General features: G+C 48.8%; 1 protein-coding gene across 1 annotated transcript; it reads left to right on the forward strand.

Moving 5' to 3' along the window:
- The first annotated feature begins 526 nt into the window (after positions 1–526).
- Positions 527–25791, forward strand: DDX27 (DEAD-box helicase 27). Its single transcript, XM_034947784.3, has 21 exons — positions 527–764; positions 3500–3646; positions 4998–5057; positions 5309–5474; positions 6985–7031; positions 7153–7239; positions 8462–8567; positions 10430–10603; positions 11910–12060; positions 15026–15125; positions 15288–15429; positions 16656–16809; positions 17873–17954; positions 18060–18237; positions 20666–20772; positions 20953–21055; positions 23624–23718; positions 23814–23937; positions 24325–24412; positions 25346–25420; positions 25533–25791. The coding sequence occupies exons 1-21, from the start codon at positions 579–581 to the stop codon at positions 25549–25551; spliced, it is 2391 nt and encodes a 796-aa protein (XP_034803675.1). The 5' UTR covers positions 527–578; the 3' UTR covers positions 25552–25791.
- The last annotated feature ends 606 nt before the right edge of the window (positions 25792–26397 follow it).

Consider the following 26397-nt stretch of genomic DNA (forward strand, 5'->3'; position numbering starts at 1 on the left):
CTCACACCTGTAATCCCAGCAGTTTGGGAGGCCGAGGCAGGAGGATTGCTTGAGCCCAGGAGTTCGACACCAGCCTGGGCAACATGGTGAAACTCCGCCGGGTGTGGTGGTGGCGCCTGTACCTCCAGTTACTCAGGAGGCTGAGGCGGGAGGATCGCTTGAGCCCGGGAAGTCGGGGTTGCAGTGATCCATGATCTCCACTGCACCCCAGCCTGGGCGACAGAGCCAAACCCTGCCTCAAAAAAAAAAAAAAAAAAAAAAGACAAAAAATTACTTAGAATTTTACCAACCAGAAACAATCACAGCTAACTGCTTATTGTATTTTCTTCCACAGCTTTTTTTGTATCTAAATATACACATCTAGAGTTTATAAATGTAACTCTTTAGACTCTCTCACCCTTCCACCCTCCTCAAATACTGCCACCGTTTTGAGGCCGGAGACAATGGAATTTGCTTACCTAAAAAGCTCCGCCCCTTGATGGCGTCACACGAAACCAACCACGCCCCATATTGCCGCATGCGCACTCTTAAGAGGTCGAACGGGGAGGGCGGCAGGGGCTCTGGAACGGAAGTGACGCATGGTACTTGCGCAAAGACGACGAGGAGGCTGCGAAAAGTTAAGGGCTGGACCGCACGCTGTGCTCGCTTCCGGAAGTGGCTTCTGCGACAACATGCTTGCGGACCTCGGCTTAATCGGGACCATAGGCGAGGATGACGAGGTGCCGGTGGAGCCCGAGTCTGACTCCGGGGACGAGGAAGAGGAGGTATGAGCACGGTTCTGGTCTTTGGGTTTCCTTGACTGCTTCCCCTCCTCGCGATTCCTCAGGTCCCTGTCCCCGAATCGTCATCATCCCCTGCCAGCCCCGGAAGTTTCCCGAAAAGGATCTCACCAGGACCCCAAGATCTTCCTCAGTTTCCCCGCCACTAGGTTTTCTCTACGTCCGCCTGCTTCTTTGGCCGTGTCGTTCCCTGTCTCCTTGCTGAACTCAGTATCTATTCACTGAACTGATATTTAACCACGCCCTGTGTAAGAGACGGCAGGTCTCTTACACCTTGTAAGAGGTGAAGTCAGCCATGGTTCCTGCTCAAGGAGCCATGGTTAGCTGTCCTTTCGTATGTTCATCGAGCCAGTGTTTATTGAATACTTACGCGTGCTAGACTTAGTGTTAAGCGTTGGGGACGTAGCAATGAACAAGGTGAGTGCCACTCTCCTGAAGCGTATGGTGGTGTGGGGGCTTGCAGACATTAAGCAGTATGGCAATTAAAGAGGTATTGGTGTTCTGAAAAGGATGCTTGCCCTTCAAACATTCAGCCCAGATGTTGTCCCCTCTGCACTCTCATCTGTCCGCCTGATAGGTTTATCCAGATGTCCCATGGCCTCTACAAATTCAACTCCTCCAAAGCTGAACTTGTGTTCACTCTCATCCTGTTCCCTTCTCAAGCCAGAAACCTTAGAGTTATTCTTGACAGTTTTTTCTTCCTCACCGCCGCCAGTGCTCTGCAAGCTAGCTCATGAATCTCTCTTAAGCTTCTCCCGCCTCTCTCCATTCACACTGTACCCACCCTAGCTCCGGCTACTGCTGTCTCATGCTTGCACACCAGCACACCTGCAGTCCACACATACTTCATCTTCATCTCTTTATCTTGAGCACTTCCAGTGTATTCTTCGCTTAGCAGCAGAGGGATCTCTTTGCGATACAGTCACGTTAGAGACCTCCCTTGCTTAAAACTCTCCAGCCTGCTGGTAGAGAACCCCGGGCCTGTCCACCTTGCAGAGACTCCTCAGGCAGCGTCTGGGTCCCGTACACTGTCCCCATTTCCCCGATGTCCCCTGCGGGCGCAGGCGGCCACCCAGGCCTGCTGGCTGCGGCCCCCTCTCGGACAGGCCTTGGCTCAGCCCGCTGCGTGGGAGGTCATGGGCCAGTCCCCGAGGAGCCGGGCCCCTGCACAGTGCCCGGTCACACCCATGATGCGGGGCTGGCCTCCAACCCTGCAGACCGCGCCGAGCACCAACTCAGTGTTTGGTGTTTGTCTGTGTTTGTTTTTCAAGAAATGATTCAAATTGCTAAAAACAAAACAAAACAAAAAAAACTCTCCAGCCTGCTTTCACGTGGCTTTCAAGGTCCTCACGATCTTGTCCTTTCCACCTTGACTTTCATCTCTCGCAACTCTCCTCTTCATGACCAACACTCCAGTCTCATTCACTTCATTTTTTTTTGAGACAGAGTCTTGCTCGGTCGCCCAGGGTGGAGTGCAGTGGCGCGATCTCGGCTCGCTGCAGCCTCCCCCTCCCGGGTTCAGGCAATCCTCCTGCCTCAGCCTCCCTAGTAGCTGGGACTACAGGCATGCACCACCACACCTGGCTAATTTTTTGTATTTTTTGTAGAGACGGGGTTTCACCATATTGGCTAAACTGGTCTCAAACTCCTGACCTCAGCTGATCCACCCGCATCAGCCTCCTGAAGTGCTGGGATAACAGGTGTGAGCCACCCTGCCCGGCCCAATACATTGTTATTAACTGTAGTCACCATGCTGCACATTGGATCCCCAGAACTTGTACACTGCAGAACTGAAGAGTGTGTACCCTGTGACCAACATCTCTCCATTTCCACCACACCCCAGACCTTGGCAACCGCCATTCTACTCTCTGTTTCTATGGATTTGATTTTTTTGATTCCGTATGCATTCTGTAATGAGAAATGCAGCGTTCTGTATACATTCATTGGGATGAAGCTTTTTAATTGTGCTGTTCAAAATTTCTACAGACTTACTCATTTTTGGTCTGCTTGATCTATCAGTTGCTGAGAGAGGTGTGACCCTCATTTCCTTCTTCCTTTCTATTTTTTTTTTTTCTTGAGACCGTGTCTCGCTCTGTCATCCAGGCTGGGGCGCAGTGGTGCAATCTCGGCTCACCACAACCTCTGCCTCCTGGGTTCAAGCAATTCTCCTGCCTCAGCCTCCTGAGTAGATGGGATTACAGGCATGTGCTACCATACCCAGCTAATTTTTTTGTATTTCTTTTTTTTTGAGATGGAGTTTCACTCTGTTGCCCAGGCAGGAGTGCAGTGATGTGGTCTTGGCTCACTGCACCCTCCGCCTCCCATGTTCAAGCAATTCTCCTGCCTCAGCCTCTCAAGTAGCTGGGACTATAGGCGTGTGCCACCACACCCGGCTAATTTTTGTATTTTTAGTAGAGATGGGGTTTCACTGTATTGGCCAGGCTGGTCTTGAACTCCTGACCTCGTGATCCGCCCACCTCGGCCTCCCAAAGTGCTGGGATTACAGGCGTGAGCCACCACGCCCGTCTTTTTTGTATTTTTAGTAGAGACTGCGTTTCATCATGTTGGTCAGGCTGGTCTTGAACTCCTGACCTTGTCTGCATGCCTTGGCCTCCTAAAGTGCTGGGATTACAGGTGTGAGCCACTGTGCCCGGCCCCTTCTTGCTTTCTGTCATTCTTTATCTCAGCCCCAAAGTCACTCTGTCTCTTACTCTTCCCAGGGGCCCATTGTGCTGGGCAGACGACAAAAAGCCTTGGGGAAGAACCGCAGTGCTGATTTCAACCCTGATTTCGTTTTCACTGAGAAGGAGGGGACGTACGATGGCAGCTGGGCCCTGGCTGATGTCATGAGCCAACTCAAGAAGAAGGTGAGACTGACAGTGATGGACAGCTCCAGACTTCGGGCTATTAAGATTGGAGTGTGGGTTTCAGGGCCTAGCCCTGACCTGACTGACCATCTGTTTACATTCAGCAGATACTACAACTCCTTTGAAAATAACTGGTTAAAAAAAAAAACAAAAGAAAATATCTGGTATACTTTTGATGAGATGGGCACAGGGATCACAAATGACTCACTGTCTTTTTTTTTTTTTTCTGAGTCTGCTTGCTGGGGAAGACTCGTCTTTAATACCAAACAAAGTATGAGCACTTGCCAGGTGGTCTCCGGTGGTGTCACTGTGCAGTGTCCCCGGTTCCCACACAGCACAGCCAAAGCTACCACAGATGTCATTGTCATCTGTTTGTTTGCCAAGATCCCATGCCTTTCTGTGAATCTGGTTAAACTAGAAGATGCATTTAAGTTGTTTTCCATTTCATGTCTTCAAAGAGAAATATTGCCTGTCCAGAACAGTTTAATCCAGGCTTTGCTGGTCCTTACTCTGATTGAAGTAAACCAGTATTGCCTTTTCTTTTTTTCTTTTGAGACAGAGTCTCTCTCCGTTGCTTAGGCTGGAGTGTAATGGCGCCATCTCAGCTCACTGCAACCTCTGCCTCCTGGGTTTAAGCGATTCTTGTGCTTTAGCCTCCCAAGTTGCTGGGATTACAGGTGCCCACCACCACGCCCAGCTAATTTTTTGTAGTTTTTTTTTTTTGTTTTTGAGATGGAGTCTCACCCTGTCACCCAGGCCAGAGTGCAATGGACTCACTGCAATCTCTGCCTCCTGGGTTCAAGAGATTCTCCTGCCTCAGCCTCCTGAGTAGCTGGGATTACAGGCAGGAGCCACTGTGCTCAGCCTTACCAGCATTGCATTTTCAAGATCGTCTGGAGAGGATTTAAAAATTTTTTTTTTTTGAGACGGAGTTTTGATCTTGTTGCCCAGGCTGGAGTGCAATGGTGTGATCTTGGCTCACCGCAACCTCTGCCTCCCAGGTTCAAGCAATTCTCCTGCCTCAGCCTCCCGAGTAGCTGGGATTACAGGCATGCACCACCACCACACCCGGCTAATTTTGTATTTTTTTAATAGAGACGGGGTTTCTCCATGTTGAGGCTGGTCTCGAACTCCTGACCTCAGGTGATCTGCCCGCCTTGGCCTCCCAAAGTGCTGGGATTACAGGCGTGAGCCACCGCGCCCGGCCTAAAATTTTTATATATATAATATGTATATGTATTTTCAGAGAAGGCCAAAATTTTTTCTTTTTCAAGTTAATTATGAAGAGTTTGTTCTCTTATTCGATGTTTCCATGAAAATTTCTTTTTCACCTCTTTATTTTTATCTGCAGAGGGCAGCCACTACATTAGATGAGAAGATTGAGAAAGTTCGAAAGAAAAGGAAAACAGAGGTGAGAGGAAAAGTGGCTATTTCTCGTTGTTAGGCCCCACTCTTTACTCTCACCACGACCCCAGCATCTCTCTGGAAGCCCTTACAGAGCAGGGCATGGCTGGGGCAGGCGCACTCTTCTGTGTGTTTGCTGTGAATCTGTACTGAGAATCCCCACAGCTGTCCGTTCAGGCCGGAGAGCTTCCTATCGCTCTACTTAGGTTCTGGATTTCTAGAAGTTTCTCATCACCCTCACTTTAATTTTTTTCCCAGGATAAAGAAGCCAAGTCTGGGAAGTTGGAGAAGGAGAAAGAAGCAAAGGAAGGCTCTGAACCAAAGGAGCAGGAAGACCTTCAAGAGAATGATGAGGAAGGCTCAGAAGATGAAGCCTCGGAGACCGACTACTCATCAGCTGATGAGAACATCCTCACCAAAGCAGGTAGATGTTACGGCGGAGGTGTCAGTAACAGGGACAGGAGATCAGAAGGCATCCTCCTTTACTTTGTAGGGTTTCCTCCACTCTTCTGCACAGTTTATCTTTAAGCTATTCTGCCTACAACATTGAACTCCTTTCTTTCTTTTTTTTTTTTTTTTTAAGAGATGTTGGCTGGGTGCAGTGCCTCATGCCTGTAATCCCAGTACTTTGGGAGGCTGAGGTGGGTGTATCGCTTGAAGCCAGGAGTTTGAGACCAGCCTAGGCAACATGGTGAAACCCCATCTGTACTGAAAATACAAAAATTAGCTTGGTGTAGTGGCATGCACCTGTAATCCCAGCCACTCAGGTGGCTGAGGTACGAGAATCACTTGAAACTGGGAGGCAGAGGTTGCAGTGAGCTGAGATTGTCCCACTGAACTTAACCCTGGGCCACAGAATGAGACCCTCTCTCAAAAAACAAAACAAAAGAGATGTGGTCTCACTCCATCCACAGGCTGGAGTGCAGTAGTGCAATCATACCTCACTGGAAGGCTTGAACTCACTGGCTTAAGTGATCCTCCTGCCTTAGCTTCCTAAGTAGCTGGGCCTACAGGTGCATGCCCCTTTGCCTGGCTGATTTTTTTTTTTGTAGGGACGGGGTCTTGCTTTGCTGCTCAGGCTAGTCTCAAATTTCTAGGCTCAAGCAGTCCTCCCGCCTCGACCTCTAAAACTGCTGGCATTACAGGCGGGAGCCACTGTGCCCGCTGAATCCTTTCTTTTAGGTTTTCTTTTCTCTTGGGATTTTGTTTGGGTTGTTGTACTTCATAGGTAGTTTACTCTTTTCCCATCTAGCCCCATGCGGCTGCCGGATGCCACTGTGATACAAACTCGTTTGGGGTGACATACTCAGATGGGTCCAGCCACATAGTGGGTGCTCAATAAGTATTTCTTTTTTTTTTTTTTTTTTTTTGAGCTGGAGTCTTACTCTGTCACTCAGGCTGGAGTGCAGTGGTACAATTTCAGCTCACTGCAACCTCTGCCTCCCGGGTGCAAGCAACTCTCCTGTCTCAGCCTCCCAAGTAGCTGGGACTACAGGCACACGCCAACACACCTGGCTAATTTTTGTATTTTTAGTAGAGATGGGGTTTCACCATGTTGGTCAGGCTGGTCCCGAACTCCTGACCTCAGGTGATCCACCTGCCTCGGCCTCCTAAAGTGCTGGGATTTTAGGCGTGAGCCACTGCTTCCACCCTCAATAAGTATTTCTTGCAGAAATGTGTGCTAAAGCATCATAATACAGTGTAGTGGTCGAGAGCCTGGTCTCTGGACCAAAGTCACTGGGTTAGCTTTCTCTCCGACCTTAGGCAAGTTACTTCACCATGCTGCCACAAAGTGTCCTCATCTGTGAAACGAGGTTGATGATGGTCACCCCTCAGAGGCTGAAGTGTGGCATTGGCACTTAGGACAGTGTCCAGCAGGATGCAAGTGCTTTGTAAGTCTGAGCCGTGGTCATCAGCTAAGTTTTTCTCCATAGATACACTCAAAGTAAAGGATCGGAAGAAGAAGAAGAAGAAAGGACAGGTGAGCTTGGGGCTGCAAGACAGTATGCAGCTTGTTGGCAAACCGAAAGGAGTTTAAGGTCGTTTGGGTTTCTTGGCTCTTTTTGTTGAATTCTCTTCTCTCTTTTGGTTTTCTGGTGTAGGAAGCAGGAGGATTTTTTGAAGATGCATCTCAGTACGATGAAAACCTCTCGTTCCAGGACATGAACCTTTCCCGCCCTCTTCTGAAGGTAGCAGCTTCTTGTCAAAAATTTTCTTTGTAGAAGCATGGTCTTGCTACGTTGTCCAAGCTGGTCTCAAATTCCTGGCATCAAGCAATCCTCTTGCCTCAACCTCCCAGAGTGCTGGGATTTGAGCCACTGTGCCTGGCCAGTAGTGGCTTATTTTGGCAACCATGGGATTATCGCAGCCACCCCTAACTGGACTTTCTGCTTCTCTCTTTGCCTCCCTCAACTCTTGTCCACACAGTTGCCAGAGAACTCTCTCTTTTTTTTTTTTTTTGAGACGGAGTCTCACTCTGTCGCCCAGGCTGGAGTGCAGTGGCACAATCTCGGCTCACTGCAACCTCCACCTCCCGGGTTCACGCCATTCTCCTGCCTCAGCCTCCCCAGCAGCTGGAACTACAGGCACACACTGCCACGCCCTGCTAATTTTTTGTATTTTTAGTAGAGGTGGGGTTTCACCGTGTTAGCCAGGATGGTCTCGATCTCCTGACCTCGTGATCCGCCCGCCTCAGCCTCCCAAAGTGCTGGAATTACAGGCGTGAGCCACCGCGCCCGGCCGAGAACTCTCTTAAGCAATGAGTTCCATCGTGTCCCTCCTCTTCTAAGTCCTTCAGTACTTCCCAGTCTCACTCGTCTTAGAAGCCCGAGTCCTTATATTGACCTACAAGGCTCTGCCCCTTCTGGCCCTCTCTGACGACACCTCCTGGCACTCATTCTGCTCTGTCCACACTGGCCTCCTTGCTGGCCCTCAAATAGGTTAGGCCTCCTCTTCCTCAGGGCCCTTGCACTTTCTGTTCCCTCTGCCTGGAAGACTCTTCCAGAAATCTTTTGGGGTGCTCTCTAGCTTCCTTCAGGGTTCAACTCAGTATCCCTTGCTCAGTGAGACCTTCCCTGGCAGCCCTACCATGAATAGCACTCCCCCCGCTGCCCGTCTGGCCGCTGCATTGTTTTCCGCAGCATCTCTCCATATGACATGTATTTGTTTTTTGGTCTGTTTCTACCAGACTGTAAGATTCCTGACGGCAGAGTTTTTATTTCTTTTATTTACTGCTGTGTCCTCAGTGTCTAGAGCACCACCTCACACATAGTAGGCGTTCAGTGAATGTTTGTGGAATGAATGATTGGTGGGGATTGGTGTGGTCCGCACTTGTCTGGAAACCTGCCCTGTTTGTGTTGTGCTGAGACTTCCCCCGCTCAACCCTGTCTGACCCAGTTCTTTTTTCCTCAGGCCATTACAGCCATGGGCTTCAAGCAGCCCACCCCGATCCAGAAGGCGTGCATACCTGTGGGTCTATTGGGGAAGGACATCTGTGCCTGTGCAGCCACTGGGACAGGTGAAAAGGATAGGGACCCAGGGTGGGCAGAAGGGTGTTACGGCCAGGGCTGGGCTGTAGGTTGACTTACCAAAGGCTGGTTTGCTAAATAAATATTCTTGGTTTTTTGAACTATTTCGTTTTTATTTTTTATTTTGTAGAGATAGGGGTCTCACTTTGTTGTCCAGGCTGGTCTTGAATTCCTAGGTTCAGGTTCAAGCGATCGATTTTCCCATCTTGGCCTCCCAAAGTTCTGGGATTACAGGCGTGAGCCACTGTGCCTGGCCATAAAATTTTTGTAACACAAAAAAGATATACTGGTGCAATTGAGAGAGTAAAGGACTTTTAAATTTTTAACCACTTTATTTTGAAGTATTTGTAGATCAGTGGCAAGTTGCAAAAATAGTGCATAGGGTCTCTCGAATCCTGCATCAATGGTGACATCCCACATAACCGTAGGACAAAATCAAAACCAGGAAATTGGCACTGATACAACAGTGTTTCCTAGACTGCAGAGCTTACTCAGTTTACTGAAGGATTAATTTTTTGTTTTGAGATGGAGTCTCACTCTGTCACCCAGGCTGGAGTGCGGTGGCGCAATCTCGGCTCACTGCAACCTCTGCCTCCTGTGTTCAGGTGATTCTCCTGCCTCAGCCTCCCCAGTAGCTGGGTTTACAGGTGCCCGCCACCACACCTGGCTGATTTTTGTATTTTTAGTAGAGACAGGGTTTCACCATGTTGGCCAGGCTGGTCTCGAATTCCAGACCTCAAGTGATACACCTGCCTCAGCCTCTCAAGAGTGCTGGGATTACAGGTGTGAGCCACCGTGCCTGGCATACTGAAGGATTAATTTTGTAAGATAAACAGTACATGAGAGGATGTCCAGTCTAGTAGTGGGCCACAAGTTTCAAAGGGTCTGATGAAGGTCATTTTCATTTAATCCTCTTGGGGTATCCCTGATCTCTGTGACCATGGCCTCCTGGCCCTGCCATATCAGAGGAGGAAATTTTTTTTTTTTTTTTTTTTGAGACAGAGTCTCGCTCTGTTGCCCAGGCTGGAGTGCAGTGGCGCAATCTCGGCTCACTGCAACCTCCGCCTCCCGGGTTCAAGCGATTCTCCTGCCTCAGCCTCCTGAGTAGCTGGGATTACAGATACACGCCACCATGCCCGGCTAATTTTTGTATTTTTAGTAGAGACAAGGTTTTACTATCTTGGCCAGGCTGGTCTTGAACCCCTGACCTCATGATCCACCTGCCTCAGCCTCCCAAAGTGCTGGGATTACAGGCATGAGCCACTGTGCCTGGCCGTATTTTTTCTTTTTTTTTTTTGAGACAGAGTTTTGCTGTTGTCACCCAGGCTAGAGTGCAGTGGTGCGTTCTCAGCTCACTGCAACCTCTGCCTTCAAGTGAATCTCCTTCCTCAGCCTCCTGAGTAGCTGGGATTACAGGTGCCCACCACCAAGCCTGGCTAATTTTTATATATTTAGTAGAGACGGGATTTCACCATATTGGCCAGGCTGGTCTCGAACTCCTGACCTCAGGTGATTCGCCTGCCTTGGCCTCACAAAGTGCTGGGATTACAGGCTCCCGCCACCATGCCCAGCTAAGTTTTTTGTATTTTTAGTAGAATTGGGGCTTCACTATGTTGGCCAGGCTGGTCTTGAACTCCTGACCTCAGGTGATCCGCCTGCCTTGGCGTCCCAAAGTGCTGGGATTACATATGTGAGCCTGACCATGTGATTTGAAAGCAGAAAAAATATTCTATGAAAAATAAGTTCCTTTATTTTCCCCAACCAGACGTAGTTTTTCTGTGCTCTGGTGAAAACCTAACCCTGGAGGGAACTAAACGTCTTCTCATTGCTTCCTTGCTGCCCCTCCCTCCAGGTAAAACTGCCGCCTTTGCCCTGCCTGTTTTGGAGCGTCTGATTTACAAACCCCGCCAGGCTCCAGTCACCCGCGTGCTGGTGCTAGTGCCCACCCGAGAACTGGGCATCCAGGTGCACTCTGTCACCAGACAGCTGGCCCAGTTCTGCAACATCACCACCTGCCTGGCTGTGGGTGAGTTTCTGGCCAAGGGCTGCCAGCCCCTGAGAGACTGTGGTGGGGTGGAGGATGGATGTGCCCCGCCATCTGTTGGTGTTGGTGACAGGTGCCAGGAGAGGCCTTTGTGTTGATTGAATCCACTTAAAAACTGGAAGACTTTTTTTTTTTTTTTTTTTTTTGAGACGGAGGAGTCTCGCTCTGTCGCCCAGGCTGGAGTGCAGTGGCGCAATCTTGGCTTACTGGAAGCTCCGCCTCCCGGGTTCACGCCATTCTCCTGCCTCAGCCTCCCGAGTAGCTGGGACTACCGCCACCACGCCTGGCTAATTTTTTGTATTTTTAGTAGAGACAGGTTTTCACCGTGTTAGCCAGGATGGTCTCGATCTCCTGACCTCATGATCCGCCTGCCTTGGCCTCCCAAAGTGCTGGAATTACAGGCATGAGCCACCGCACCCAGCCGACATGTTTTCATAGTGCTTTAGGTGGGTGGGATTTGATTGAGACTTAACCAACCTTCACAAATGAAACCTGAAAACTATGAACATTTTTTTCTTGGTACTGAACAAATTTGGGGTATAATTTCTGCTCTGTGAGAATAATGAATCAAATATTACTTTGGGCAGCGTTTTTCCAATGAAGTTATATGATAGTGTTATCTAGCCTGCATTTTGCCCTCCTTGTGCTATTGGAAGTCAGAAGTGATCTTTGTCTCCCTGTAACAGACACCTCATCACTTTCCTCAGCTGCTTCTCTTAGTCCTTGAATGTTTCAGGCATTCTCTTTTTTTTTTTTTTTTGAGAGGAAGTCTCACTCTGTTGCCCAGGTGGGAATGCAATGGCATGATCTTGGCTCACTGCAACCTCCACCTCCTGGGTTCAAGTGATTCTCCCACTGCTTTCCAAGTAGCTGGAATTATAGGTGTGCACCACCATGCGCAGCTAATTTATGTATTTTTAATAGAGATGGGGTTTCGCCATGTTGGGTGGGCTGGTCTCGAATTCCTGACCTGAGGTGATCCACCTGCCTTGGCCTCCCAAAGTGCTGGGATTGATTACAGGCATGAGCCACCTCGCCCAGCCCATGCATTCTCTTCTGAAGTGCTTTTGTGTCATCATCATTGTTGATTTTTGCACTTAGCAGAATTTTAATGACATGATCTGTCTTTCCCAGTGTGTTTCTGGGAAACCCATGTGCTTGGGCCTTTGTCAGTCTTACTCAGTGGTTTCCTCTGCATCTGGCCTGAGGCCTGGTGAGTGGCTGGTGCTCAGTCAACACCCATGAGCAGCTGACCTGGCCGCCTGGTGGGGCTCTCTTCTCTTTGCAGGCGGCTTAGATGTGAAGTCTCAGGAAGCAGCTCTTCGGGCAGCGCCTGACATCCTCATCGCCACCCCAGGCCGGCTCATCGATCACCTCCACAACTGCCCTTCCTTCCACCTGAGCAGCATCGAGGTGCTCATCCTGGACGAGGCTGACAGGTGCTCCTCACAGCGTGGGGCCCAGGGCACTGTGGGGTTCCAAGGCCCAGAACCTGGATGTGGACCTGCCACACTGCGTTATTCTTTGTGGCTCTGGGCCATGGCCGTTGGTGTGCGATATCAGATCAGCCACTTGTGCTGGGGCCTCTGCCCAGCCTTAGCCCATGTTTTCCTCTTTTTTCTCTTTCTCTATTATGGTGGTTAAGTGATAAGGCTGGTCAAATGTTGGTCCTGCCACTTCCTAAGGGAGATTTGGAAACATTTAGATTCTCAAAACAAATCTTTTCTCATTTGTAAATGGGAGATAAGGACATACGCACACCATAGTGTTGAGGAGCTGAGGAGGGAGGAAGAGGAAGTGCCAGCGTGGCTCCCACAGGGCCTCTGTGACTGCAGTGGGGACTCCCTCTCCCCCCACCCCGCCCCCCAGCTCTCTGTTCCTCTCTGTGCCATCTGCTCACCTCTTTGCTCTGGGACTGAACAGAAGGAACTCTTCCTGAACTCTGGACTGAGGCTGGAGGTGGGGCAGGGGAAGGAGCTTGCAGACAGCCCCAGGGCATGCTAAGGTTGCAGGCCCTTAATCCCTGACTCTTCACCAGCCTGGGGAATGGCAGCTCCATCCTTCCAGCTGTTCTGAATTCTTAGCGTGTCCTCCTGTTTTCACATTCCACAGCCCGCCTGTCGGCACAGCCTGTCCACACGCCCCCACTTTGTGGCTTCTGCATTTGCCATTTCCTCAGCCTGGAGCCATCTCCTGCCCCTTCAGGTTTCTGTTCCAGTTGTTATCTTGTTAGTGGGGCCTTTGCTGGCCGCCCTGTGATGGTCCTGCCCTGACTTGCTCCTCCCATCCTGCCTGCATTGTCACTGAGGGTTCATGGAGTGCCAAGTCCCCCTCTCTCCCTAGGATACAGTATTCATGAAGGGGCTACTGCTGTACCCCCATGAACAAGGGCATGTCTAGTATATAGCAGGCGCTCAGTAAATACTTGTTGAATAACCAATTGGCTGACTCCCCCAGAACAAAAGACCCATTCCTGAGGCCTAAAGGATGAAAAAGAGATCATTTTAAGCCAAGGGGATGTGATCTGGTTTAGGTTTTAAAGGGGGAGGGAAACTATTCAAGTATGTACCTCAAAAGACCAAAAAAGGCGGAGGAAGTATTTGAGATTTAGATCAGGAGACAGCTCTGTGTGATACCTGGACCTAGACTGTAGCCTGCACTGGGGAGAGAAATGCTGTAAGGGGTTGGGCTTGCTGAAAACATGGAATCCAAGGAATCTCACAGATTACTATTATGTATAAAGAGAAAGAGGATCCTTTACAGTGGTGTGATCTGGCAGACACTATAGCCAAGTGACCAACCTCACATCCACAGTTCTGGAACAAACCGGCCGTCAGTATCTCATGATGGAGCGTGAATGCAGGGCACAGCTGTGCCCAGCAGCGCTGTCCCCATGAGGATTTCTCTGAATCCAGTTACTGAGAAATAATTATACGAATCCAGACTGTGAGAAGGATGAGGGGCCTTTTTGTTCCTTTTTTTTTTTTTTTTTTTTGAGTCAGGGTCTTGCTTTGTCACCCAGGCTGGAGTGCCATGGTGTGAACACCAGCTCATTGCAGCCTCTACTTCCTAGACTCAGGTGATCCTCCCATCTCAGTCCCCCGACGTAGCTACTACTACAGGCACACGCTACCATGCCTGGCTTATTTTATATTAAATAAATAGAGACGGGGTCTTGCTATGTTGTCAAGGCTGGTCTTGAACTCCTGGGCTTAAGACACCCTCCTGCCTCGGCCTCCCAAAGTTTTGGGATTATAGGCATGAGCCACCTTGCCCGGCCCCAGCTCATTTTTGTATTTTTTGTGGAGATGAGGTTTTGCTATGCTGCCCAGGCTGAGGGGGCTTTTCTAGATGGAGGAAGACTAGAGACGTGGCAGCCAGTTGCAAGGCAGGAACTTTGGTTCTTGCACTAAAACAAAAGGTAACTATAAAATAAAACTTGGCCTGGCATAGTGGCTCATGCCTATAACCCCAGCACTTTGGGAGGCCGAGGCAGGTGGATCACCTGAGATAGGGAGTTCAAGACCAGCCTGACCAACATGGAGAAACCCCATCTCTACTAAAAATACAAAATTAGCCGGGTGCGGTGGCTCATGCCTGTAATCCCAGCACTTTGGGAGGCCAAGGCAGGCGGATCACGAGGTCAGGAGATCGAGACCATCCTGGCTAACACAGTGAAACCCCGTCTCTACTAAAAATACAAAAATATTAGCCGGGCGTGGTGGCGGGCGCCTGTGGTCCCAGCTACTCCGGAGGCTGAGGCAGGAGAATGGCGTGAACCTGGGAGGCGGAGCTTGCAGTGAGCGGAGATCGCGCCACTGCACTCCATCCTGGGCGACAGAGCGAGACTCCGTCTCAAAAAAAAAACAAAAAAAAAACAAAATTAGGTGGGTGTGGTGGTGCATGCCTGTAATCCCAGCTATTCAGGAGGCTGAGGCGGGAGAATCGCTTGAACCCGGGAGGCCAAGATTGTGCCATTGCACTCCAGCCTGGGCAACAAGAGTGAAACTCCATCTCAAAAAAAAAAAAAAAAAAAAAAAGACACTTGGAACCTGGAGGCAGCTGAAGGAATTTGAATGTGGCCTGTACTTTAGATATTCACGCACTCGAAAGTCTTGGGTGTGTTGATGAAGTTGTGTTTCTGTAAGAGAAGGTCCTAGTGCTTAGGAGTTGTGTGCTGAAATATTTGGGGTAAGGTGTTATAACATCTGTGACTGACTTGCCACAAAAAGACAAAGCAAATGTGGCAAAATGATAATTCTTGGTGAAAAGATAAAATAATAAAATAGATGAGTCCTAAATGTAACCAATGACAACAAACAGCAGCCGGTATGCAATCCCGTGTCCCTCACTGTGACCGAAGAGCACTCTCTCCATTTCTGCCATGTCTTTCTCTGCTCCCAGGATGCTGGATGAGTACTTTGAGGAGCAGATGAAGGAGATCATCCGAATGTGTTCCCACCACCGCCAGACCATGCTCTTCTCGGCCACCATGACAGACGAGGTGGGCCGAGGGACTTCTTTGTGGCGGGTGGCAGGTGTGCGCAGAGGGGGCCATGCAGAGGACCCTGACTGGGCTTGAGGGGGTTTGCCTGGGGTGAGCACTGCTGCCTCCTTCCCTACCACCTTGCAGAGAGCTGAGGAAACCTGGCTTTGTGCTTGGCAGGTGAAAGATCTGGCTTCTGTCTCCTTGAAGAATCCTGTCCGGATATTTGTGAACAGCAACACAGATGTGGCTCCCTTCCTGCGGCAGGAGTTCATCCGGATCCGGCCTAATCGTGAAGGAGACCGGGAAGCCATTGTGGCAGGTGGCAGCCCAGGGCAAGCCTGGGCAGGGTGGGCTGGTCAGCTTCCTTGAGCTCGTAGTATCCATGCTGAAGTGCTTGGTTTCCCCTGCGCCTCTGCCGTCCAGTCTTCCCCAGCGCAGAGGCTGCACTGCACTAACGATGATCCGCTGCCTCACTTCTCCACGGGTCCTTCCTCCCTTTGCTTTATCGCCTCACCAATCCTCTTTGTGTCCTGTTCAACTCCCAACCACTTGGCATCAGCTGCTGTGGTACCCGTCAGTCCAGACCACTGTTCTCTGTTGCCTGGATCGTTGCGCAGCCTCTTGCTCGAGCTCCCTGCTTCCACTCGGCCTTTTGTGACTCTCTGCATTGCAGAGCATTTACGATGATTGCTTGCAGAAGACATTTGTACTTATTATGTCCTTATTTGAACACCCTGCGGTGGCTTCCATTGGTCTTAGACTAAAATCCAAACATCTTAGTTTTTTAGGACTCTTCGGGCCTGGCCCTTGCCTGCCCGGGATCCCAGCCGTGGAGGCTTGCTCATGGCTCCAGCCACATTCGCCTGCTTGCACTTTTTTTTTTTTTTTCTTTGAGGCAGAGTCTTGCTCTGTCGCCCAGGCTGGAGTACACTGGCACGATCTTGGCTCAATGCAGCCTTTGCCTCCTGGGTTCAAACGATTCTCCTGCCTCAGCCTCCCAAGTAGCTGGGATTACAGGCACTTGCCACCACTTCTGGCTAATTTTTGTATTTTTAGTAGAGATGGGGTTTCACCGTGTTTGCCAGGCTGGTCTTGAACTCCTGGCTTCAAGTGATCTGTCCTCCTTGGTCTCCCAAAGTGCTGGGATTACGGGCATGAGCCACTACATCCAGCTGCCTGCTTGCACTTCTCACTATAAGCTGGTTCCTGCCTCCAGGCCTTCATGTTTGCCATTTCCTCTGTCTAGAATCTTCCCCTGGATCTTCCCATGGATCATCTGCCTTGTCATTCAACCTAATGTCACCTCTTCAGAGAGACCAGCCCTTAGCTGCTTCCCCCTTGTCCCTGCACTCTCTCTCACAGCATTTTTCACCCCCCAGGAATTGGCTTCTCTGTATCCACCCTGGAATTTCAGTTCCACAGGACAGGGACAGTGCCTGTCTATCCAGTGCCAGGCACAGTGACCATACTTTGTGGATGAGGAGGGGGTACATGTTGAATAAGAGCCTAGAAACAGCTGCCAGCTCAGTCCTCTCTTCCTGCCAGCTTTGTTGACGAGGACCTTCACTGACCATGTGATGCTGTTCACGCAAACCAAGAAGCAGGCCCACCGCATGCACATCCTCCTGGGGCTCATGGGGCTGCAGGTGGGCGAGCTCCATGGCAACTTGTCACAGACGCAGCGGCTGGAGGCCCTCCGGTAACATTTGGGGTGGGGACTGAGGCTCCCACCATCCTTCTGGGGCAGAGAGGATAGAAGGAAGAAGAGGACCCTGAGCATTCTATTAGAGCATTAGCAGGGGACACATAGCATGATCTTGGCCTTGAACATTTTAACCTAACCACTGTGAGGTCATGTCTTAGATGTGTTTAGAACTCTAACTTCATAGTCAGAGATGACCCTCATGTCCTTGGATGGTTGTCCCTAGCATGGGAGCTGTTGTGTGGCGTGACAGAGGAAGCTGGCTTGGAAAGGCAACACATGGTCTCTTCTTGGAAGCTTTCTGAGAGTGGTGAACATTCCTGGGTCTGATTGAACAAGATTTAGAGTCAAAGTTAGCAGCCATTACTTGAGCATCTACTTTGCCAGGCACCGTGCCGCGTGCTTTCCATGTGATTTCTTGTTTAGTCCTCAGAGAATGGCATCAAGGTGGTTGGCAAGGAGGAACCCTTTAGAACTCTCCACCTAACCCTGTTCATCAGTGGGTGCTGAAAGGTGTTTGTTAAAGATAGGCTGATTTAAACTGAGACAATTGCCTATGCTTTTAGCAGATACAGAACTACGTTTGCTCTGTATGATGGGTTGTTGAAGGGTGGGTGTAAATATCCCATGTGCTCACATTTAGAATCTATCCCTATTTTTTTTTTTTTTTTTGAGACGGAGTCTTGCTCTGTCGCCCAGGCTGGAGTGCAGTGGCGCAATCTTGGCTTACTGCAAGCTCCGCCTCCCAGGTTCACGCCATTCTCCTGCCTCAGCCTTCCAAGTAGCTGGGACTACAGGCGCCCGCCACCATGCCCGGCTAATTTTTTGTATTTTTAGTAGAGACGGGGTTTCACCGTGTTAGCCAGGATGGTCTCGATCTCCTGACCTCGTGATCTGCCCACCTCGGCCTCCCAAAGTGCTGGGATTACAGGTGTGAGCCACCGTGCCCAGCCTCTATCCCCATTTTAATGCCTTGTTTTGTCCTCTGCTGGCTCAGGCTCTTGTGGAGCATTATTAGGGGAGGGTGTCTGGATGAACAGCTGTTTGTGACTGTTTCTAGGCGTTTTAAGGATGAACAGATTGACATCCTCGTGGCCACTGATGTGGCAGCCCGTGGACTTGACATTGAGGGGGTCAAAACGGTGAGCAGACCCTATCTTCCTTGGACTTTTGGTGGAAGTCTTTTTGCCTCTTCGCACCCCCCTTCCCTTGCCAGGCCTGACTGGTGTTCATTTTTGACCTTCTAGGTAATCAACTTCACAATGCCTAATACCATCAAACATTATGTCCACCGGGTGGGGCGAACAGCACGTGCTGGCAGGGCTGGGCGCTCAGTCTCTCTGGTGGGAGAAGATGAGCGGAAGATGCTGAAGGAGATTGTAAAAGCTGCCAAGGCCCCTGTGAAGGCCAGGATACTTCCCCAAGGTGAGCAGGCACCCCTGTGGCAGTGCAGAATGGCTCGGTGGGCAGGGCAAGGACAGAGTGTAACGGCTGAGAGCAGGTACTTTGCAGTTCAGAGCCAGATTTGAATTCCAGCCCTGCTGCTTCCTTGCCGAGTGACCATGTGCAGGTTTCACCTCACCTCTCTGAGCTTGCCTCCTGTGTGTAGAAGGGAATTATGACAGAATTGTAAACACAGTGCCCCATTTAGGTGGAAATTGAGAAGAGAAGGTTGCTTGGGGCAAAATTCTCACTAAACTCCTCTTTCCCTTACTGTTGGTGGTGGGGAAGAGAGAGATCAGTACTCATTCTTTTTGGGTCCTTTCATTGATTTTGTTCCTCTGATCTGTAGGGGTCTTATAGAGCACATCCTCTTTAAAGTCTTTTTTTGTTTTGTTTTGTTCTTGAATTCCTAGGCTCAAGCAATCCACCCACCTTCTGCCTCCCAAAGTGCCGGGATTAACAGTAATGAGCCACCATGCCCAGCCTTAAAAATTTTTAAAGTTATAAAAATAATACATATTTAGCCTGAGCATGGTAGCTCTTGCCTATAACCCAGCACTTTGGGAGGCCAAGGCAGGAGGATTGCTAGAGGCCAGGAGTTCAAGACCAACCTGAGCAATATAGTGAGCTGCCTGTCTCTAAAAAAACAAAATTAGCTGGGCATGGTGGTGTGTGCCTGTAGTCCCAGCTATTCAGAAGGCTGAGGCAGGAGATCTCTTAAATCCAGGAGGTTGAGGCTGCAGTGAGCTATGATTGCGCCACTGCACTGCAGCCTGGGCAAAAGTGCAAGACCCTGTCTCTAAAAAATGAAATGAAAAGTACGTATTTATTGTTGGAAATTAGTAAATAAAAAAAATGTAATTCTGTGTCAAAGAGCTCACCACTGGTAGCATTTAGGTGTATGTCTTTTCAAACCATTTTTCCTTTCTTAAATGTCCCTTTTATTTTTTTCATTTTCATTGTCTTCATTTAATCAGCGACTAGTTATTGAGTCCTGCTGTGGGCCTAGTGCTATTGATTCTGTTCTAGGTGCTGGGGATACAGCAGGGAACAAAGCAGAGCTGTGGTTCTGGGAGAAAGAGACAATAAGCTAACAGTAGATGTGATTGAGAACAGCAGGAGGAGACTGCCTCATTAAGCTGTTAAGGAAAGGCCTCTGCACAGCTGGCATTGGAGCTGAGTCCTGGGTGATCGGAATGAGGCATGAGAGGTCTGAGGGCAAAGTGCTAAGCTGAGAGAACAAGGGCGGAGGCTGTGAGGTAGGAACGAGCTTAGTGTGTGAGAACAAGAGAAAGGTCAGGAGGCTCAGGCGTGGTGAGCAGGGACACGTAGAAGATCAGAGCGGTAGGCAGGGGCCACTCTGAGTCTGGGGGATATGAAGCAGAGAAGGCACACATTACAAACACCATTTCCTATGTCAGTAAATGCACAGCTAAATTATTTTCATCAGTTACACAGTATTAGTAGTCACCCTTATTTTATTTTATTTAATTTATTTTTGAGATGGAGTCTTGCTCTGTTGCCAGGCTGGAGTGCAGTGGTGCGATCTCGGCCCATTGCAACCTCTGCGTACCGGGTTCAAGTGATTCTCCTGCCTCAGCCTCCCAAGTAGCTGGGACTACAGGTGCGTGCCACCACGCCCAGCTAATTTTTATATTTTTAGTACAGGTGGGGTTTCACCATGTTGTCCAGGATGGTCTCGATCTCTTGACCTCGTGATCCACCTGCCTTGGCCTCCCAAAGTGCTGGGATTACAGGCTTGAGCCACTGCCTTATTTTGTTTAAGATAAGGTCTTGCTTTGTTGCCCAGGCTGGGGTACAGGGGTGCGATCATAGCTTACTGTTGCCTCGAACTCCTGGGTTCAAGCAGTTCTTCTCCTCAGCCTCCTGAGTAGGTGAGACTACAGGTGTGTGCCACCATGATGGCTAATTTTTTTTTTTTTTTAGATGGAGTCTCGCTCTTTTGCCCAGGCTGGAGTGTAGTGGTGTCATCTTGGCTTACTGCAACCTCCGCCTCGTGGGTTCAAGCAGTTCTCCTGCCTCAGCCTTCTGAGTAGTAGCTGGGATTACAGGCGTGTGCCCCCACACCCAGCTGATTTTTGTATTTTTAATAGAGACGGGGTTTCACAGCATTGGCCAAGCTGGTCTCAAACTCCTGACCTCAGGTGATCCACCTGCCTTGGCCTCCCAAAGCGTGGGATTACAGGCGTGAGCCACTGTGCCTGGCGTTTTTTTTTTTTTTTTTTTTTTTTGTAGAGACAGAGTCTGGCCACGTTGCCCAGGCTGGCCTCAAATTCCTGGGCTCAAGCAATCCTCCCACCTCAATCTCCCAGAGTGCCGGGTTACAGGTGTGAGCCATCATGCCTGGCCTACCCTTATTTGTAAATCCTTTTTATTTTCTCCCATTGAGATGTCATCCTCAAATTCCGGGACAAGATTGAGAAAATGGAGAAAGATGTGTATGCAGTTCTGCAGCTAGAGGCGGAGGAAAAAGAGATGCAGCAGTCGGAAGCCCAGGTGAGGCTGCGAGGCGGGATCTTGTTCACAAGGCTGCTCAGTAAGCAAGCTGCTGCATCCCTGCTGGTGCTGCCCTTCTGAAATGTTTCTCCCATCAGAGCCCCAGGCATTTGCAGCCCGTGGCTTCCTGTGTTAGTAGATATGGGTTTCACGGCAGGCATCCTTTTGTTATCTCTACAGATCAATACAGCAAAGCGGCTCCTGGAGAAGGGGAAGGAGGCAGTGGTCCAAGAGCCTGAGAGGAGCTGGTTCCAGACCAAAGAAGAGAGGAAGAAGGAGAAAAGTAAGTCAGGGAGGTTCCGCAGAAATCTAAATACAGAATTACCCCACAGGACTCAGCAGTTCCATTTCCTAGTTCTATACTGTAAAGCAGCAGTCCCCAACCTTTCGGCACCAAGGACCAGTATCGTGGAAGACAATGTTTCCACATTTGGGGTGTGGGGGGTGCATTAGATTCTCATAAGGAGTGCACACCCTAGATCCCTCGCATGCGCACTTCACAATAGGGTTAGTGCTCTTATGAGAATCTAATGCTGCTGCTGATCTGACAGGAGGCCAAGCACAGGTGGCAATGCTTGGTTGCCCAATGCTCACGTCCTGCTGTGCAGCCTGGTTCCTAATACGCCATGGACTGGAACCGGTATGCAGCCTGGGGGTTGGGGACCACTGTTGTAAAGGATGTAAACAGGGACCCAAACAGATACTTAGATGCCAGTGTTCTTTGAATTACTGTTCATAATAGCAAAAAGGTGGAAACAAACTATGTTCATCAACAAGTGAATGGATAAACAAAATTTGGGGTGTGTGTATATATACACACAATGGAATATTATTCAGCCATGAAGTTCTGATACATGCCATAAGGATGAACCTTGAAAATATTAAGCTGAATGAAATAATCCAGACACAAAGGGACAAATACTGTCTGATTTCACTTACCTGAGATACCTAGCTGGGCAAATTCACAGAGACAGAAATAGATTATAGATTACTTAGGGCTAGGGGAAGGGGGGTTATAGGAAATTATTAGTGGTTGCAGAGCTTCTGTTTTCAATGATGTCAGTGAGTAGCCTCCTGATAGGAGTTTTGGAAACAGATAGTGGTGATGGTTGTACAATGTTGTGAATGTAAGTAATGCCACTGAACTGTATACTTAAGATTGGGTAAAATGGCAGCCTTTGTTTTATATGTGTATATATAACCACAATAAAAATAATTTTAAAAAAGGCAGGAGATATTTAATACAGATTTCCTCTCCATCTCCCTTTAAAAAAGACCCAAAACACTTATAAGTTCACATTGTTCTATGCCTCACCTTTTCACTTAATTTTGAAGCTTAGAGATATGCTTTATATAGGCCCACATATGCTGCCCTTTTTGTTTTTTGTTTTCAGACGGAGTCTTGCTCTGTCACTGAGGCTGGAGTGCAGTGGCGCAATCTCGGCTCACTGCAAGCTCTGCCTCCTGGGTTCACCCCATTCTCCTGCCTCAGCCTCCCGAGTAGCTGGGACTACAGGTGCCTGCCACCGCACCTGGGTAATTTTTTGTATTTTTAGTAGAGATGGGATTTCACCGTGTTAGCCAGGATGGTCTCGATCTCCTGACCTCGTGATCCACCTGCCTTGGCCTCCCAAAGTGCTGGGATTACAGGTGTGAGCCATGAGCCACTGCACTCGGCCCCCTTTTTGTTTTTTTTTAATGGCTTCATGTTCTTCCATCATATGAGTAGATTGTTGAGGGACACTGAGGTTGTTTACAATCATTTGTCATCCAGCCTGGGCAGCATGGCAAAACCCCATCTCTACTAAAAATCAAAAAATTAGCCGGACATGGTGGTGCATGCCTATAGTCCAACTACTTGAGAGGCTGAGGTAGGAGGATCACCTGAGCCTGGGGAGGTCAAGGTTGCAGTGAGCTAAGATTCTGCCACTGAACTGCAGCCTGGGCGGCAGAATGAGACCCCGACTCAAAAGAAACCACCACCACCACCAACAAAAAACCCAAAAAATAATCATTTGTCATTACAAACAAGTGATGTAGGGAATAACCTTGCACATATGCCCTTTTACAATTAAGCAAGTGTATATTTGGCTTGCAGGATTAATTCCTAAAAGTGGAATAGTGGGTCAGAGGATATTTGTATTTCTGGTTTTGTTAGAGGTTGCAAAATTTCCCTCCTAGAGGGTATACCAGCAGTTTTAGAAATGCTGTCTATATTTGATGGGACAAAATAAGGTTGTATATAAGTTAAATTTCTGATAAAAATAGAGTTATAACTGTATTGGTGGGTAAAGTAGTATAAGTGACCTAAATCTTCATCCTTCATAGCAGGAGGTTTGTAATGAGTATCTTAAGTGGATTGAGAAATAGTCAAAAAAGCATGTTATTTAGTGAGATGGAGGTAATCAGTGGAAGAAGTGCTTGCGGCTTTTCTTTTCTTTTTTTTTTTTGAGGCAGGTCTCGCTCTGTCGCCCAGGCTGGAGTGCAGTGGCGCGATCTCAGCTCACTGCAGCCTCCCCTTCCTAAGTTCAAGCAATACTCTCACCTCAGCCTCCCAAGTAGCTGGGATTACAGGCGCACCACCATGCCCAGCTAATTTTTGTATTTTTAGTAGTCGGGGTTTCACCATGTTGGCCAGGCTGGTCCCAAACTCCTGACCTCAGGTGATCCACCCACCTCAGCCTCCCAAAGTGCTGAGACTACAGGCACGAGCTACTGCACTCGGCCAAGAAGTGCTTGCCGCTTTTCATTTTAATCTGCTAACTTACCAATTGAAAACGTGTACTTCTTATCATAAGCTTAAAAAAAGATAAAATCATCCCTGAAATCTTATGCTTTCTTCTCATCCCAGTTGCCAAAGCTCTGCAGGAATTTGACTTGGCCTTAAGAGGAAAGAAGAAAAGGAAGAAGTTTATGAAGGATGCCAAAAAAAAGGGGGAGATGACAGTGAGTGGCCTCCCTTTTGGAGTTTGGGCCCACTCGGTGGGGTGGGTCAGAGTGGCCTGGTGTGTTCCACACTCACACCTCCCCACTCCCCCTAGGCAGAGGAAAGGTCCCAGTTTGAAATCCTCAAGGCGCAGATGTTTGCTGAACGGCTAGCGAAGAGGAATCGCAGAGCCAAGCGGGCCCGAGCAATGCCCGAGGAGGAGCCAGTGAGAGGTCCTGGTAGGTGAATGGAGAGCCCAAAGGAGCTTGTACAAGGTTTTCCCTGAAACCTGTGCTTTGGATCAGGGAGAAAATCTGAGGGATGATGACAGTAGCCCACATTATTTGAGTAATTAGTATGTACCAATGTGTACAGCTATCCCTCCATGGTCTAAGGGGTGCAGTGACCTTGTGGTTGGTGAGAACTGGGATTTGAACGCCAGCTTTTCTGACTCCGGAGCCTAAGGCCTCACCAGCTGCTACTTGGAGGAGCTGGTGAGGACAGAATGAAGATAGTCTTTGGATGCCAGAGTATCCACTGAACTTGGAATCATTACCTTGAATTTAAGGGGATTTAGGAGCTTGGGCCAAAGACAACCATATGTAACCCATTCTCTCTGTGCACAGCCAAGAAGCAAAAGCAGGGGAAGAAATCTGTATTTGATGAAGAACTCACCAACACAAGCAAGAAGGCCCTGAAACAGTATCGAGCTGGGTAGGATTTTAAGTCATCATGGAGCCCTTGGTATTTTTTTTTTTTGAGACGGAGTCTCGCACTGTCGCCCAGGGTGGAGTGCAGTGGTGCATCTTAGCTCACTGCAAGCTCCACCTCCTGGGTTCAAGCGATTCTCCTGCCTCAGTCTCCCAAGAAGCTGGGACTATAGGCGCACGCCACCATGCCCAACTAATTTTTGTATTTTTAGTAGAGATGGGGTTTCACCATGTTTGCCAGGATGGTCTCGATCTCTTGACCTCCTGATCCACCCGCCTCAGCCTCCCAAAGTGCTGGGATTACAGGCTTGAGCCACCGTGCCCAGCGAGCCCTTGGTATTCTAATGGAAGCTATGAGTCTTCTGCCTCCTTCCCCATTCCCAGTTTTTGCACACCTATAGCTTTATACTATGTAAATTCAAGGGTACCTGTCTGTTCTCCACCCCCTACCCCTCTCAGGGCCACCTGAGGATCCCAAGGTGAGAACAGGAGAGGGGTGTTCAGTTAGCACTGTTCCTGCCTTGGAGGTGAAATAGTACGTTGTTGGGTTCAGAAATGGAGCTTTCCTTCAGGGGAGTGATAACTCTTTCATCTCAAGTTCCATCCTGCAGAGCCCCAGAGAATCCTGGCTTGCTCTTAGGAATATGTTGTCCCACACCATTTTCCCCAGCCCAAGGTTGGGGTAGGGGCAGACTAAGCTTCCCAAGTAGTCGTATATACCTAAGAAGGGCCTCTTCCAACCTTGTTTTAAAATTGGGCCCTGACTTCCAGAAACACGTTATCAGGTGGAAACACATAAAGGCTTAGAACTTAGGGCCTGAAAATGATGCATCCCAGAGATGCTACTGCTTCATGTAGGAGCTGGGGAGGGTGGGGGTGAGACAACACCCATTTGTTCAACAGTTTGCTCATTTCAGCATGTCATCTTCTCTCACAGCCCTTCCTTTGAAGAAAGGAAACAGTTGGGCTTGCCCCACCAGAGACGAGGAGGAAACTTTAAATCTAAATCCAGGTGATACTGGCTGTTTTGGAGGGGCATAGGTTTTGGGATTAGAGATAAAAGCCTTTCATGGAAAAGGAGCTTCTCCATCCTCATTCTGGTCTTAACTCTGATTTTCTTACAGATACAAGAGGAGGAAGTAGCTGTTGTGGCCCGAAGAAATTCATGGGGGCAGCCCTTAAATCCCTTCCCTGTGGGAAGTCATCCTGGCTGGTCTGTCTTTTCTCCATTTGTTTAAAAAAAACAAAAAAAACAAAAACCAACACTTTGGTGTGGTGGTATGGTACGTAGCTATTTTCCTAAGCATGTCTGTCAATCTCCCTTCTTGCTGATTAGCTTTCATATGACTATATTAAATGGAAGTATTTTTGGGAAAAGAGAAACCAATCCAAGTGTATATCTTATTACTATCTCTTCCTCAATGACAAATGTGCCCACAGTCTACTAGCTTGGTATCACCACATACGGTTGGAATGCATAATCTTTATGCTTGTAGAGGAACTGGGTATGGAGTGAGGAAATTCTTGGTAGAAGTTCTCTTCTAGCCTGGGGAACATAACAAGACCCTGTCTCTTAAAAAAAAAAAAAACAACAGAAAAGTTCTCTTCTGTTGATACTCTAGAACTAAGAGCTAAATGATAGCTGAAGAAGATAGCTAAATGATAACTCTTAGTTCTAAAACATCAACAGGGGAGAACTTTAGCATGAATGCCAACCATGCACCAGATATTCTGTGTGCTGAATAGAATCCAGTCAACTCACTGCACTCCTGTGAGGCAGGCAGTGATATCCTCATTTTCCAATAAACAGAGGCTTGGAAAGACTAACTTTCCAGAGTTGCACAGCTGGGAATTCAGGTTTTCAACCAACATCTACTTGAACCCTCACCTTACCTCTTGCTGCTGTGCTGTGGAAATGCTGCTGGAGAAATGGAAGCCCGAAAAGGACAGAAGGAGCCTTGACACCATAAATTAGTTACTTGCTGCAAA

This window comes from Pan paniscus, chromosome 21 (assembly GCF_029289425.2).
Source record: "Pan paniscus chromosome 21, NHGRI_mPanPan1-v2.0_pri, whole genome shotgun sequence".
NCBI lineage: Eukaryota > Metazoa > Chordata > Mammalia > Primates > Hominidae > Pan > Pan paniscus.